Consider the following 18,124-nt stretch of genomic DNA (forward strand, 5'->3'; position numbering starts at 1 on the left):
GATAATGGTAAAAAACTATACTAGAATAATGTAAGATATTGTTTAATTACAACACAGGAATAAATAGGCTTATTCTTATTATATAAGTGAGCGGGTGCTAAGAGAATAAGGTATCACCCAGATATCTAGTTTTGCAAACAATTGAAGTCCTCCTTAGAGCTAGATAGGAGTTCTCCTTAGCTGCCAAATTGATAAATTCATTAGAAATTATCAGTGGCTATATATATTATTGGTTCATTACTTAATAAATTAGCCTTTGAGGTAAATATAGTTATATAACATGGTACTAGAGCCTAATTTTTCTTATGAGTTCAAACATTGCTAGTAAAATTTTATTCTATATTTCTAGTATTACAGTATGGTGGGTCACACATCCTATCTTCTATCATCTGTCCACTTATAGTATACATTGTTGGTCCATAATCTAATATGCCTGAGAATTCTCTACCATTGGAGAAATATCATAAACTATCTATTACTACTCTCAAGAAAATGAAGAGATCTGAAGCAGGAACAAGAATGAATATAACTGCACTAGGATTTTCACCCTTCACTGAGTCTAAAGATCACAAGATCTAACTTATTAATTAGATTTTCTTAGGTAGAGAGGCCATATGAAACTATTCAATAGCATACTACCACCTACTTTTTACCTTATCCAACTCCTATTTTTTCAGAATGAACATTCTCAGCATACATATATTCTTTATTTTCTTTTAAACTAAATTGTCTTCATGTAACATATTCAACCTTTCAAGAAAAGCAAGATCTTTTAGTCGCAGAAAAGAAAAAATTATGCAGTTCCTAACAATTCTTTATCTCTCAAACATCTCAGAAGCAGTTACTCTGTAATTGCATTACTGGAAGATAAAGGTGTTAAGATGCAAAAAAGTTTGAACTGCCTGCTTATGGATGCTTCAGGTCCCTGACCATCTTCAACATTATATTGCCTTTTCATTTAGCCAAGTTACAAAATAGCATCACACAAAAAAAGAGAGTTACAAAATAACAACAATATATGACACAGAATGTGCATCTCTTTCTTTATACAAATTTTCTCATCCAAGATGTATCAAGATAGTTTTATGAAGGCTAAGAAGATGGCTACTTATGGACATCACTCATATAAAAGATAGCTCAAGTAGCAGCTACTTGTCAGTAGTCCATTTTGAAGTCCATCGCTGCAGTTTATTAGGCAGTGCATGGTCCAGGGTTCTTCGGCCTCCTCTCATCGAAACTAAAAGTTTGAACCACACTCGGCAAGCAACATCGCAGTGTATTCCATGTCTTCTCCTTCCTGTTTTTGGTGTCTCTATCTGGAGTCACCTCACTGCTGCAAACAGAACTGGCTATGGAGATGTAGGGAGTTGCATCTACTGATTTCAGAGTATGGTTACTACTGACTTCATATGCATTAGCCTTTTCATTAATACAAGCTTTCTCTTCAGCCAAGTTTTGCTCATTGAGTGACTTCTCACTTTGCAAAGTTTCGAGAAGGAGGTCGGCCAGTTTCTTCCTAGAGGTGGGGGAAGGTTCAGATTTTGAGTCGGCATTGCCAGCCATAATAGCCCCACTTAATGTAGGCATCACTCTTGTGCTTGACTGATAATTTGGAGTACTGCCTCGAGATGGGGTGAAGTCTACAAAAGATTTTTTTAAGAAAAAAAGAAAGAAGCAAATAATTAATCAGACATGCAATATGACAAAGTGCACACTTCAAGCTACAATGGTCTTATTTACCTCCATTGACACTGAAGAAATCATCCTCACAGTCAGAGTCCAACCATACTCGTGAGTCGAAGAAGATTTCCTCCTTACTACCTGCTTCATCATGAATTATATATCATCAGTTGAGAGGATTGAACTCAGAAAAGGTCAGAAGCGAAAGGCATGGAATCTTTGTTCAATGGTGACACAATGTCTTAGAGCTTACAATTTTTGTGAAGCAGCTAAGAAAAAGGAATCTAAACAGAACAATGATATTGAATATTTGCAGTAATGTTCTCTTAAGTCTTAAGAAAGTCAGATAATAGTAAATCAAACAAAATGTGCAGATAATTAAATGGACCAATCAATCTCTCCATATAGTAGAGGGAAAAATAGAAAAGGACAAACAAAATAAGAAAACAGAACCTTCTTCCTTTTGAGACCATTGTTGGTTATTAACCAAAGTATGTTGTCAAATCCTACCCAAAGTCAGTCAGCAATGAAGCCAAAATAAAAAGGATAAAAGGATTATTAAATTGTTTTAGGTAAAAGGATTATTAAATTATTTTTCTCCTTCCATCTTTAGAAAGCCATGCACTCTCTTAAGAAAATAAAGTCATGCACTCTATTTAATCAACTAAATAAATAAGCTCATAAAAAAATGTAACTTCCCAACCTACATTTCATCTGAACAACTAAGACAAAACTGCTAATAGAATCTAGGAAAAGGCACTCAATGCCTCGATTTTACATCTTCAAAGGAAGATTAGGACAACAAAGCATCAACCTCTTTGTTGCAATCATCTAACTCTCATCAAAATCTGACAGACTGCATTCTGAGGCTACAAACAAATATGAGTCAGACAACCATTTTAAGGCAACTACTTCTTTCAAGAATAATTTTCGGTATTTGATGGGAAAAGATGTAGTTTAAGAAGATCAGTGCCCAGCTGCCCTTAGGGATCTGTATCAATCCTTTTTTGCCAAAATAAAAAAGGCCAGAACCCTTGACATCTACATCACATGCTCTTTCCTTCCTATGCCAATGTTTACCTGTGAAGCATAGATACGGATACGGGATATGGGGATTCGGATACGGGGATACAATAAATTCTTAAAAGTAGGATACGGATACGGCATGGATACGCCAATAAATAAATAATTAATATATTTTCAATTTGTTATCAACCAATATAGCATATGGTAAAAAATGATTATCCTGTAAATGATAAAATAAAAAGAAAGAAAGCTACATATTTAATATCTACATGCCTAAAATTTTAGAATAATATTGTAATAGAAACTGATATGAAACATAAAATGTTAGTGAAATATTGAAACCTAATTCAACTATTAGTCGACAACTAATTTGGATCTTTAAATAAGTTTTAAGTTATATGTTTAATTCATTATAAAATAAGCAAAGCCTTAAAATATCATGAAGGATTAGACAATCGTATAATGTATATACATATAAAATATATGTTTTATATCATCATTTAGCACACATAAAAAAATGGATTGAATGATCAAGAAATGTATTGGAGCCATATTAGAGCCGTATCTGCTGTATCAAAAAAATTAAGTTCATTTTTTTAATTTGGATACTCCTCTAGCCATATCCGATATGTATTGGATACTGGTACGGAGGGGCAAATGAAGTATCCGTGATTCATAGGTGTTTACTGATACTTCTAAGTTCTAAGTACTTGCTTATAAAGTGTACAATCCTTCAATGATGGTCGTGCCACAGGCACAACACGTGCCGCGGCACTTGCCGGCCATGCTATAAGAGAGGGAGAGAAAAAGGTAAAGGATACTCACCTTCGCCTTTGTAGTCGCCTTCGCCATCGCTCGCCGCTCGTCAATTGCCACTCGCCGCTCGCCATCGCCGTTGTTTCGTCGGGTGCCCTAGCCCGCTCGAGAGAGAAGAGAGATCTAGAGAGAAAGAGAAGAGGGTTAAAAACTTAAGTTGCGGGTCCGGCTTTCTCAATCTCTCTTCTCTCTAGGGCTAGGGCATCCGACGAAGCGGCGGCGGCGGCGGCAGCGGCGGCAGCGGCGGGGGCGAGCGGCGACGATCGACAACGAGGTCAATAATGAGCGACAAAACTATTAGGAGGGACGTCATGTGGCACCTCTCATGCCATGTGCTGGTATGCCGTTGGCGCAAGTGCCGATAGGTACGCCGTCGACACGGCTATCTATGCAATCCTTATTCCTAAATATTATGCATATTTTTCTATTATAACTTATGACAATGGTTAAGTCGAGTTAAGTCGAATTGAGTCAAGTTAATTAGTTAGTTTTATCTTATTGTTTTGAAGTTCAAATAAATCGGATAATCCACATATAGATCCGATCAGCTAGGAATTTTTATTCCTACAAATAGGAGTGAATATTTGTTGAAAATTATCATTAAAGAAATCTAAGTTTAGCACCAAGTTAATATTTTTGTCCTTATCTTTTACCGTAGTTGTTAGATCGTTTTTATCTTTTTAGGAGTAGATCATAGCTGTAGAAATATTTCGATCTTCCAAACCCTAGCCATCTTTCTCCACCAATAGCTACCCTCCCTTACGGCCGTCCACCACCACCCTTGCTCCTTTGTTTTATTATTATCTTTTCATCCGTAAGTCGGATTCTCATAAAACCAGATCCATTAGAACTCTAACTTTCGAGGCTACTTTCATATAAATTTTCACAATTTTCTTACGTCCAAATCGGTCTAGATCTGGTTCATAACAGACAGGATGTATCTTGAAGTAATTGTCAAGTTAAGAACTCAACAATTCAACGAGATATCACTATGTTTAATAATACCTTAATTGAACTAAACATAGCATGTTCTATGTTATCCTAATAAGGTAGGAGCAGCATAGTGGAAACATTCGTTTACCCTTCTACCATAATTTTCTTAATTTTTCTAATCTAACTGCTAGAAAATTTTCTATGTCAACAATGGAAGTTAGAAGGTAACCACTAGAAAAGTAATAAGCATCACATATACATCCACATATCACAAAAGGTAAATTTTACTTTTAAGTAGGTCTATCATGTAAGATACACATTCCAGAAAAGACAAATTTTTTAACAGGATGATGGTAGTACAATGAGGAATGCCTAAGGCCAAAGTTTTAAATCCAGAAAACAAAATTTCTTTTTGATGTAAAGCAGTGGAGAATGAGAAAAATCACCAAAACTGTCAGAAAAAGGACGACAAACAAAATATAGCCTAAATAGCACTTGTAGAAGAAAGTTACAATAAACTTGGAAAGCTCAAGAATGCTATGACTACTGAAAATGGTCAACAAGGCTATCTGTCATAGGAAATAACCACATTCCATTAAATAATAACAACAGAGACAACACAAACCTAGTCAGTGAATTCCCATCATATTACTCGACACTTCCATACGATCAGTCAACTTGTATTTGTAAGACTAGCATTGCTCGAGGAGATTCTAATAGGCCTCAAGCTTTCCTTGGATAATAAATATCAGTACATCCAGTAGGAACTATTCAAATAATTGATTTTTGGACTGACCTGACAAGCATATGATGTTTTAAAGGACAATAGTATGGAAACCTCACTCTAATACACAAGGTACCTCAGTAAAATAGCATCTAAGTATGTTTTTAGCTGAAGTATAAAAACATAATAACTAACTAAAATCAAAATCAGCTCACAATAATAAACGGTACTAATAAAACAAATGCTAAAAAATAATCCTCTCTTTCTTGTATCTTGATTATGAAGATCCTAATATATGAAAAAGGACTAAAGGAGATTCATTGAAAGTAAGTGAGATCAATGACACCCCTTGATAGTTGGTAAACATCAGCGACAGTCATAGTTCATAAACATCAGTTATAATCATGGTTGGTAAAACACCAGCAACAATCATACTTCCAGGTGCCACATACTTCAATACAAATATTTAAGAACCTCCCGAAAAGTTCATGGTATCCATATACCATAATCAATTAATGCATCCTAATGACTTCTTACAACAATTTGCAGTTCTACAAAGTAAATAAAATATGTGTAAATAATTTAAGCTCAGGCATCACTATCTAAAACAGTATACCAAAGCCAGGAATTCAATATCTTTATCACCCAAACTTTAAGACAATTAGAACATAAATCACCAAATATGTAAAATTGACCTGCTTTTCCTTTAAAACTATATAGAAACTATAGTTGTAGGACAGAATTAAGCATCAATATTTATCAGGCCATACTTCCAGAAGAAAATTATTATAAAAAAGAAACCCGCATAAACTTTTTCAACTCACTAATATATGCGGTTATATGAAGAGAAACAAAAAGGAACTCCTTTTAACAAAAACAAAAAAAAAAATTCAAAAGACACCATCTTCAAAGCAAACAAAAGGAAAGGAATTAATAAAAAAAAACAGTAAAGCCCCAAACTTTGAAAAGATCATACCAAACACTGGGCTCTTAAAACCCAAGCCAGACTCCACAGGCACGCCCTTAAGATCAAATCCACCAACTGGGTCTTCCCCGTCATTCATGGGTTTCTCCTTGGCTGGTGAAGAAACGAAGAACCTCTTAGCCTTAGCACCTATACCCATCCGGAATCCCATAGCAACACCGGGGTCCTTATGATGCGAAGCGCAAGAACCCATCTTTAAGCTAGAGCCCTCTTCATTCCTAGAGCCTAAGAAGCTCAAACTCCGGCAATATTAGCGGAAAAAAACAACATTTAGGAAAAGAAAAAAAAAACAAAAAGTAAAAGGAAGTGGGTTCTACTTGGATTAGTGCAGGGAGATCAAAGATCCCATGCCTGAGATATAGAGACCCACTTCATGCTTGAGAGTTGAGTGGTGGAGTTGGCCTTTGCTTTATGTTTTACTCGACCATGATGTGAGGAGTTAAAACTTTTGATCAGAAAAAGTTGGTTCCTTTGAAGGAAAATTTAACGAGAGAGAGAGAGAAAGAGAAAGAGAGGTCTTTTGCAAGGGAAGTCATGAAAGTTTTTTCATTAATACCCTTGTCAAATCTTTTATTTACGTGAATACATCACCAACGTTTCAGAACCCTTGTTATTTGTGTTTAGGCCCTTGGCAAATAGGGATATTTACATAATCGTCGTTGTGGTCTTTCAAAAATATCATTTTATTAGTGAAAGCTAAGTTATTATAATTAAAACACAACTTAAATCTAAAAAGATTATTTTACCCTTGTATAAGATATTACATATACATATATATATATATATATATATATATTATTTTATATGAGACAATTGACTTTAAAACAGGGGTATTTTACTTATTTACATACATTTTATTAAAAATTAATTATGATATTTTAAAAATCAAAATTATGATATTCTAAAAAATTTCGGTGGCAATTATGTGAAAAATCTCTTAAAGCTAAAGAACCATTAAAATTTAATCAATTTAAGCTGTTAAAGATGAAAAAAAAAACACTCTTAGCTGAGTATCTTTATCATTCTCGTCAGCTAAACTACTAAAAATATAGCCATTAAAATTTTATCTATTTAATGGGCCACCCTGAATCAACGACCTTATTTTAAATAAAAAAATAAAAAAAATTACATATAACACCTTGTCTTTTAACGAAATAGGGGTACACCTATATTTTCACTATTTATAACTGGTGCTATATAATTTACGGAATATGGGTAGAAAACACTATGCCATTAGATCAGTTAGTTAAATTTAACTAAACCTATAGGTTAAGTTAAAAAATTATAAAAATATCCTCAACTAAGTCATATTAATGGCATTTTTATTATTTTAGAAATATGAGCATTTTCGTTATTTTAGAAATAAAATATCTTTACTTAAGTATTTTCACGATGGACTAAATAATAAGATTTGATATATAAATAGTAAAAATATAAGGAGTAAATTATAAATATATTAAAAAGTAGGGTGTTGTATGCAAATTTTCCTTAAAAAAAAAAAGAAAATTTTGATCCATCTCTTCTCCATTAATGAGATTGTGTCCTTTCCATGTGCTGTGAATGAAAAGCTGGGATTCTTCGTAGAAGAAGAATTAAAAAAACACAAGCAGTTTCCTCTGCCTACTTGGATAACTCAGACTCCCCATAATAAACAATGTCTCAGATGGATAAAAGAATAGTATGAAACTATTTAGAAAGATATCTTAATTGTTATCCTTTTGGGTAGGAGTGACTACTAATTAAAGGGTTTAGTAATGTAGTAGACTGTCTTTTTGTCTCTACTCTGATGGAATGTTGAAAGGAGAAGAAGACATTATTGTGATCAGAAACTGAATTTTTATTTAAAAAATTGTATATAATATCCTGTCTTTTAATAAAGTTATTGTTTACATCCTATTTTTACTATTTATAAATTAAGCCATATTATTTAGCAAAGATGTACGGAAAATACGCTGTTAGTTAAACTTAATCAAATCTCTGAGTTAAATTAACTATACCCTCAATCAAGTTATACTAAAGATATTTTAGTCATTTTAGAAATAAGATATCTCAACTCAGTGTGTTTGCTGCACGTATTCGCTAAATCATCGGGCTCAATTTATAAATAGTAATAAATATAGGGTGTAAACTATAATTGATAATAAACTAACAACATATATTAGCCTCTTAACTATAATACTAAAAATTAGAAAACTATTCTTCAAACTCATTAGATAAATAAAAAGGCTTTAAAACTATTTAGAGTAATAGATTAAACCCTTTAAAGCAATGTGCTCTTAAGGTTAGTCATTATAATTGGTATATGATAACTATAGATAACAATATTAGAGAATACTCAAGTAAAGAGAATCCTGAGTTTGATAATTAAAAAAAAAAAAAGAAAATCATTTTGATCAAAAGAGATTTTCTGTGTTTCTCTACAAGAAATTAAAGACTTTCCTATTTATCTAAGTTTTAAAAAACTATTTTTTTTCTCAAAAGTTGGTGACCTTCTTTATCTCCTTCGATCCTATCAATAGAATAGTCTTTTCCTTGTGCTATTATAGAAAATGGTTGATATGTTTAGTTCTTCTACCACATGTCACATGTGGAGATACTATTAAAATCTCATGTAATTAAAAAGGTCATATGTGGGGATAAGAATATCTATCTTATTATTATTTTATTCGAACATATTCACTATTTTAGATGGTGTAGAGCCATAAATGATATGAACCAGTTTGACCCGATTTGAATTTAAAAAAATTTAAACAAACATTTAAAGAAATTTTCGGTAGATCTAGTTGTTGGATTGATATAAAATTTTTATAAGTTGTAGCCCTAAATAAGATCTTTCTAATAAATCTAATTCCGCCCAGATTGGATGGCTAGATTAGAAGATATCTTCGGAAAATTGAATCAAGGTCGGAAGGTCATCTCTGATACCAATATTACAAATTAGATTTGGATCGATCTGAATATAAGAAAATAGTAGCATCACAAGATAGAGTTCTAAGCTAGTTTCACATCAATCGGATGTCTGGATTAAAAGATATAATTAAGAAGCAAGGCTAAAATAGGGCAGAAATATAAATATATGACATTACGGCGGTCATCGGAGGGTGGTGGTGGACGGCCGTATAGTAGCCGGAAGAAGGTGGGGCTAGGGTTTGGGTGCTTGAAAAGGCTCTACAACTATGATCTGCTCCTCTAAAAATAAAAACAATCTAACAGTTATGATAAAAATGGTAAATGCAATAATAAAATAATAATTAAACTCAAGTAATTATTAATGCTTGGATGCTTAAACAAAGAAGCCCAATCCCTCTATATATAGAGGTCGGTATAATAAGTTCTACTCGGACTTAACTCTAAAAACTTATACGACTCAAACTAGGACTTGCCTTAAAGGCTTATATTACTTAATTGAACTTGCCTTAAAGGTTTACATGACTTAATTAAACTTGTCTTAATAACTTAATGACTTAACTAGACTTGTCTTAAGAGCTTACATAAGATATAAATATAAATCAATTAAAAGATAAATAGACTCGATCTATCGAACCTAATGTATTTATGATACGATTCGATCTAACCCGGTTCTCATTAATAAATTGGTAACTATCTCCCTTATTTCGATAATGCACATAATTTTATCACACTCCTTCACCTATGATAAAATTCCGTGCATAAATAACATGTGATCACTCATCTTACAGAAGAACTGAGTGTTGACCCTAGCAGCCTCGACTCTATTAGGGTTTTGATAGGAAAAAAAAATGTCTCCCCTCCTTCAAGGGATTTCCTCCGCCAATGATGGCCTTCCTCCTCTCTCCTTTTCTAGATACCTTAGCTAAGGGATGAGATCGGTTTTTTCTTTCATTTGTTTTGTTACTTTGAACTCTTTCTTCTTTCTCCTCTTTTTTGTCCCACTTTTCCCATTGGTTAATGTCATCGTGTACGGATCCCTCCTCTTGTAGTCTCGACCTCATACATCTCCTCCTCCATCAGTATCATCAAACACCTCTGTCTTCAACCTTCTTCCATCTCCACCCCCGCCAACTCTCTTTTCTTGTTGCCATATTTAACCCCGATTGCGCCGCTCTCTCTTCCTCCACCTACTAGCTCCTCCTTATCTTCGACAACTAGAACGACGACTCTCGCGGACCTGCCTTCGATTCAGTAGCTACAATGATAGAGGATAGACTTTCCATAAAAAAAGAAGAAAAAAAAACCTACCTTATGACCTATAAACGAGTGTTTATTTACAAATAGTGTATAAAATTCACAAATAAGTATCCCTCTTGTGTCAATCAAATGCTACCTTAATCATATGTGCCAAGTTCTAGAAAGCCTCTATCTTAACTTGGGTAAAATTACTATAAATTGTTAATCACTCTTTTCATATTTGGCTTTTATTAGAGAATTAAAATGTTAACGATGTTCCCATCAAACCGTCCTGTTGAATTTGAACTCAGAAATACTTATAAAACATAAGTCTGAGTTTGATCTTATATATATATAATCAACAATTATTTGGTAATGAAGGGAACTGTTAACTGTTGGATTACTTTGAGAGGGAATTAAGCTACTTGTGAATAATTCAATCACTTTCTGATAGAAATTGTTAGGTTGAAATCAACTCAGCTGTACTTTTCAGAAAGAACAGTGTTCAATTTTGGCACAGTGGAAATGTATATAGTTCAATACAGGAGAAGCTAATAATGCATGATGTAATATGATTAAAAGATCTCTCTCTCTCTCTCTCTCTCTCTCAGTTCAGGAGAGATGATGCAATATGATTGGTTTTCTTATGTGATTTATTTGAGCTATTTTTATATTTACTTATTTAATGGCTAAAATATTTTGAAGATTATACACACATAAAGGTGTTTGTTTTGGTGTAATTGTCACTAAAAACTTTTAAAATATCATATAAACTGTTATTATTATCACTGGAATCTTTTGTTGCTTTCGGTAACGATCGTTCTTAAAGTCAACAAATGCATACGATGACTAATATACTCTCTTTTTTTAATATTTAGAGTGTAAACTATTTATCACAAATATCTAAATAAGATTTTATTTTTTGTAATATGATATCGAATAATATTAGATATTATTTGAATCATTTTAAGCAATTTATACAAGAGCAAAATGCTCTTTTCTCGATCTAAGTTTGTTGCTTTCGATGAAAAAATGATATTTTGAGAAATTTAGTGATAATTATGATATTTTAAAAGTTTTCGATCTCAATTACGTTAAAAATATCCCAAAAAAAAAACATTTTATTCAAAGAATACGGACATAAATCATTGTTCTAATTAGATAATTATTCTTAAGAATAGGGGGTGTATAAATATACTATCATATAATCACGATCGGTTAGAGTTAACTAGCTTAATGATATTTTTAGAAAAGAAATATAATAATTCAATGAAAATAATGATATTCTAAACAATTCAATGACAATTATGATATTTTAAAAAAAAATTCAATGACAATTATGTAAAAAAAAATCCCCAAAAAAACTTTTTATTCAAAAGATAGGGATGTGCATCATCCTTCTCTTTGGAGGAGAAGGGGTGCATAAATATAACATCATATCATCTTTGTAGTTTTGTCCTGATTTATGATATTGGTGTCTTGTAGTGGCTGCAATGATGCAAGTGGTGATGGGAAGTGGAAGGTAGTGTTAGATTCTTCATTTCATCATGGTCGGCTGTCTTAACTAACAAAAGGAGTAAAAAAAGAAAAAGATCAAGTCATCAATATTCTTAGACGAAAACTTATAGATTGTCTATTGTGAGTGCTTTGATTAATTAAGAGATTCATTTTATTTGTCTTGTGATTGGAAATTTTGTAACACTTGGAATGTGATTCCTACTATTAACTTATTAACTACTTTTATTCGTTTTCAATTTAATGCACCAGAATAGATAATAGAAAATAAGAGTATATTTAATTTAATGAGCGCTTTAGAGCATCTAATAGTTAGCGACACAATACTTTGGTACGCATAAATGCTCCTATGAATACGAAAGAAAGAAGAAGCAAGAAGAATCATATAGATCATACCCTTCCATGATACTGGCCGAGGCCAGTGAGATAGTTCCCAGTTAGTCGGCTGAGCTCGTATTATATGAGTATTTTCATATTCGAATTCTAAAAAATATTAATTTAACAGGATAATCATTAAGTTTTCATGTCTCTTTCTAAAAAAAAAATGAACAATTAGATATGAGCTCATATTGTATTGTACCTTAGTTCAAACCCTAATTACATTGATTTAAAAGCAATTTGCATATAATGCCCTGTCTTTAAATAAAATTATAGTTTACATCCTATATTTTTACTATTTATAAATCGAACTCTATAATTTAGCGAATATGTGTAAAAAATACTCTGCCATTAGATTAGTTAACTATACTAAAATATTATAAAAAATACCCTCAACCAAGCCATACTAAGAGTATTTTAGTCATTTTAGAAATAAAATATCTCTATTTAATAAAATATTCTCACAGTGTTAGTTTAAATCTAATCTATGATATTTTCTACACGTATCCGCTAAATTAATATGCTCGATTTGTAAATAGTAAAAATATAGGATGTAAACCACAATTATATTATAAAGTAGGATGTTATATACAAATTTTCCTTAATTTAATTAGGATATTGTTAAGTTCTCATTAATCATATAAATATGTGAAAAATTAATCAAAAAGACCATAAATTATGCTTTCATTATTGTTCACACTCTATCATATTGATTTTTTTATCATCCGGCCCTGTATTTTTTACATAAAATATTTCTAACTACACATTGCTGTTAACATTTAGTTACTACTTATAACATAGATGAATTAAAGTAAATATAAATGCAAAAATAATCTTAATACTCTTGAATAAGTTTTTTTTAGGTGAAACTGTAACTAAATGGAGAATTATATATTTGGTCTCTTCTGGAATCCATATTAACTCAAACCATATGTTTGTTAATCCTTCCATGTCTCAATCAATGCTCATCTAATCCACAGTTTGTTAGTTCTAAAGATGTGGCTCTTGATCCAGAAGTCCTACAAAAGATTTTGTTCAAATAGATAAATGATTGAGTTAGCTAGCCATGCAAACTACCGTTCAAACTACCAGTCAAACCGGAGAGGATTTGGAGAAATAAAAAGAGAAATTTGCATATAACACCCTACCTTTTAATGAAATTATGATACACCCTATATTTTTACTATTTATTAATCAAATCTTATAATTTATCAAATATGTGAAAAAAATACCCTCGGTTAGATTTTGAACTAACACCATGAGAATATTCTATTAAGTAGATATATTTGATTTTTAGAATAACTAAAATACCCTTAGTATGACTTGGTTGATGGTATTTTCGTAATTTTTTAGTATAGTTAATTTAAACCCAGATGTTTGGTTACGTTTAACTAACAGATCTAACGGTATAATATTTTCTGCACATATTCGCTAAATTATATGGCTTGATTGTAAATAATAAAAGTATAGAGTGTAAACCATAATTTTATTAAAAGATAGGATGTTATATGCAAATTTTCTATAAATAATTATTAATGTAGATCCAACAAAGTAGTAGATTTTGTGCACTAGTTAGGCATAATCTACTATTGAGAAATTTATTAAGAACACGATATTTTTTTTTACTTCTATCTATCATAAGAACATTTATAATTCAATTCCTATATTTTTCTTTTATCATTTTAAAAATAATTTAATTTAAATTTAGTAAAATTGTGTATCGAAAAAGACAATTTTTATATTGTCATGTTAAGCGAACCAACGGCAGGATATTGTTAAAGCAATAAAGTCAAAATACAGGAGAGTCGGATGACACATAATTAGATAATCACCTCTTGAGACTATCATAATTAAGGAAAATAATTTCCCTAACTAAATTCCTAATCAAATGAAAATGACACGTATGATAAGATTCCATATGAAATGAGATGCTTTTCAAAGTGTCCCTCCACATATGGCTTCAAAATTCAACCAATGAAAGGGAGTTCTAATCTACCTTTGTTCTTGATGCTTAACTGGCTGCTCAAATGCCACAATGTATTCAATTTTGTCTTTTCTAGGGTTAGATGGATAACCTCTAAGTTCTTCTCAAGGTCATAATTTTTCTTTTCTTTTCCAATTTGGTAGGCGAGGGAAATGCATCCTTCCTTCCAAATTGACACTGGATTAGCTAAATATATAACTCATTGTAGTTAAACACTTTTATTGAGATAGTGAAAATTTATTTAAAATGGTTTAAAACCATAAACGGCGTATTTAACATTCAGATTAATTACACTTACACACTCTAAACTAATTATTTGTTTTTACATAGACCCTAAAAACTATTAAAATTATCCCAAAATACGCTTACCTTCTTACAGTGTATTCTAGTTTTCTCAGCTTTTTAATCTACGACATCAGGGTTAGATATTTTTAATAATTCAAAGAGTATGTGTCGTAACAAAACAAAATAGTGATAATTGATAAGCTCTAATTATAATTATCACTTTAACATTCTTAACATCAAGAAAGAGAATAGTTTGGTCGTTTTAGATAACTTTCTAGACTTTAGCAGTCATATCATATTCCTTTAAAAGTAATCACAGTGGCAATTTTGAAAAGGGTCCAAATATTTCAACGGTAATCATGATAGGCCCCAAAAATTGATCACCAAATATTTCAACGGCAATTATGATAGGCCCCAAAAATTGATCATATCATAATTAGCCATTATTAGAAGGCCCACCATATCCCAGCCCTAATAGGCCCATAAGCAAAGATATATATACAAACACACACCATTATATTGGTGAAATGTTGTCATTAAAACTATAGTATTTCACATACACCCACCTATTTATATCATTAATCATTTATTAAAGATTAAAGTAAATTGATCTTGTATCAAAAGCACAAATTTATTAAAGATTAAAGTAAAATGAATAAGATAAAGAGTAATAAATCTATTTGGGCTAGTCCAAGACCCAAAGCTAACTAACCCAAAGGCCATAATAGAAGCTTACCAAGCTTAGGTCCAAAGCCCCAACCCAACTAACTCAAACTAGCCACTTAGGCTAGGCCACAACCCAGCCCACAAGCAATATGAGTTGGGTTGTAGCCCAACCCGCCATACCATGGGTTGAGCCACACCCAACCCAAAGTGACTTGGGCTAGGTTGATAGCAGCCCAAACCCATCAAGCCAGGGGCTAGGCTGCACCCAGCCCAAGCCTAAGATAGGATGGGCCTCACCAAGCCCGGCACCACCACGCACCCTTTCCCCTCCCTTGACTAGAGACAACCGAGGGAGGAGAAGCAATGGCTATCAACGAACACCACGCCCAAGAATCAAGGTCGACATGCTGGTCTGCCTTGACGATAGGGACAACACATGAAGTGCAAGCCCAATAGAAGCCCAATTAGGTCTACCTCGACAGAGGAGCTCGACGATGGGGGAAATTGCTATCAACGATCCCAACCACCGACAATGCCAACCGACCATACAGAAAACTCCAACACATAAACAGACCACACAAGGTGGCACACGACTGACCGAGGCGGTCAATAGTAAACAGTGCCCTTCACCAAAGTGTGAGGGGCTGCATGTTCTCCTGCCACGAGGGCCCTATTGGATGTCATCGAGAGCATCCATGCGAGTAAAGGAAGGTTTACCATCAATTAGGAAGGGGAGATGCTGGCAGAAACTAGCCAAAAATTAACTTGAAAGCCAATGAGAGGAGGCTACTAGTCCACTAGGATAGCCCATAAAGGGCATCACAAGAAAGGCGATGCCGAAAAACTTTTGGAACTAGTCGACAGGATATCCGGCAAGACTGAGAGGAGGAAGACACAGGTGGAAAAATAATAAATACTTAATTAATCTAAAATTATACACAGTTGGTTGAAGAGGATGCTTCGACAAGTCAATCCATGGGGTCGATGTACTTTGACGGCACTTCGGTGTGGCGAGAAGAAAAGGGGGAAGACGACGATTGCGGGGGGAGAAAAGAGAAAAACAGAGAGAAGAAGAGAGGGAGAAGGAAAAGAGTAAAGTAGCTCATGTATCGGGAAAGTGCACTCGCTTTAGATATATTTTTTTTACTTGATGTTTTTATTTTTTTTTTCTTCCGTTCTTTCTATATATATAATTATCTTACTATGCTCATTTATAGAACTCCTAAACTCCTCTTAACGGAGGCTCTTCTAAGAGCTTTGGCACATAGTATCTCCTTATATATATAGGATATGCATTTCTACCACTCTTCATTTGGAAACAATGTAAGACTAAACCAAAAAAATTATGATTTCCTCCGAGAGAGCTTACCAACTTTTTAGTGTGAAACTCGGCCCACCGGTCGCCACTTAAAATTATCTTTTGAGAGACATGAACCATGTTCAAGAATGCAGGGATGGTAGTTTTTAAAAAATATTGAACAGTTCAAAATTTAAAAGAAAAAAATTGGACACATTTAAAATTAAATTTGGAGGAGCTATTATCCTATTTTTGCAATTATAAGAGCAGTTTCTATGGAGAATCACAATGTCATTCTAACATATAGATTTTTTTACTATCTTCAAAAGAATATACTTTTATAACTAAATAGATAAACGAGTATAAAGTTACAATACAATTCTTTTATATTTTTACATATATATTTCTCATTTGATGTCTGATTAAGCTTCAATTAAAATCATTATATTCATTTCCTTTCATCTTTATAGCAGCAATATATATTATATGTTGAAAATAAACTATTAGTTAGAAAGTTATGACTTTCAAAACTGAATAGTTCAGCATCCTAGAAAGATACTGAACAATTGAATATTTGTAACAGTAAGATGCTTAAATGTATAGCATTTTACATGGAAAAGATAGAGTCCTTTTCCCCTATTAAAGCGCTGAATTTTTTAGCATTTTTCTTAAACAAAAACATTGACAAGATCTAAGTTTTACTTAGAATATAAGATGCTACTCATCTAAAGGTAAAATACTGAGCTAATAAGTGTTTTACCAATAATTATAGTAAAACAAATCTCTTTTGGTATTAAGTTTAGGTTATAGTTCATTTCGGTGAATAAAATTTGGAAGAGGGCTAGTGTGATAGTAAAAAATTGACCAACTACCCTCTTAGGAACTTTATTTATTGAAATGGGCAACATTCTAAACTTAATATTAGAATACTTATGTTGATCTCACCGTTTACCTTTAGATGAACTTCAATGTCTTACTAGAGTTTTTATTTAAAGAAAAATGCTAAATAGTTTAGGCCTTTATTGAAAAGAAGGACGATTTTATCTTATAAAATATTAAGTAAGAACTTATTGTTAAAAATACTAAATTACACAGAGTTTTATTAAGGCATTGAAGTACTTAGTTTGGAAGGTCATAACTTTATAACCAATTCCCATTTTAAATATATGATGTGCCGTTATGAAGATGAAAGAGAAGCAAACGTAATTACTTTGGAAATGAAATCTTAGGCGATAAGGAAATAAAAAATATAAATAAAATTTCATGCATTGTAATTTTTTGCATGTTTATTATTTTTGTTATACAACATATAGTTGTGAGGATATTGAAAAGACTTATGGGTTAGAATTGAGTAGCAATTTCTTGCAACTAACTATACTCAAGATTACAATAAAAAGAAAAAGATGATAGCTTCTTTAAATTTTACGAAAATATTGAACAATTCAAACATTCTCTCTAAAAATAAGATGCTAAACTCCCCGATGTTTCCATCTAAAAATAAAATGTTAATAAATTCAGAGTTGTACATAAATCTATAGTAAAATAGACTTATTTTAGTATTAAGTTTTAAGATGTAGCCTATTTATAGACAAAAAAACTCATCTTTGTCTAGCAGACTTGATCTGAACTTGGATCAGTTATGTCCAAAAGAAGTCAAGAGGGCCTACGTAGATTTCAGATCCATTTATT

At 32.3% G+C, this 18,124-nt stretch overlaps 1 protein-coding gene across 2 annotated transcripts; it reads right to left on the minus strand.

The window, feature by feature from the left end:
- Window positions 1-909: 909 nt before the first annotated feature.
- On the minus strand, window positions 910-6,722 carry LOC140802488 (uncharacterized protein At3g27210-like). Of its 2 annotated transcripts, none has more exons than XM_073158016.1 (4): window positions 6,482-6,722; window positions 6,156-6,389; window positions 1,741-1,821; window positions 910-1,640 (listed from the first exon to the last, which is right to left on the minus strand). In XM_073158016.1, exons 2-4 carry the CDS (start codon window positions 6,355-6,357, stop codon window positions 1,192-1,194), a joined length of 732 nt encoding a protein of 243 aa, XP_073014117.1. In that variant the 5' UTR covers window positions 6,358-6,389; window positions 6,482-6,722; the 3' UTR covers window positions 910-1,191. The 2 variants fall into 2 exon arrangements, with proteins under 2 accessions (XP_073014117.1, XP_073014116.1); XM_073158015.1 differs by having other exon boundaries at window positions 1,741-1,824; window positions 6,482-6,688.
- Window positions 6,723-18,124: the final 11,402 nt, after the last annotated feature.

This window comes from Typha latifolia, unplaced genomic scaffold (assembly GCF_019914945.1).
Source record: "Typha latifolia isolate L0001 unplaced genomic scaffold, TyphaL0001v2 contig_22, whole genome shotgun sequence".
Classification (NCBI taxonomy): Eukaryota; Viridiplantae; Streptophyta; class Magnoliopsida; order Poales; family Typhaceae; genus Typha; species Typha latifolia.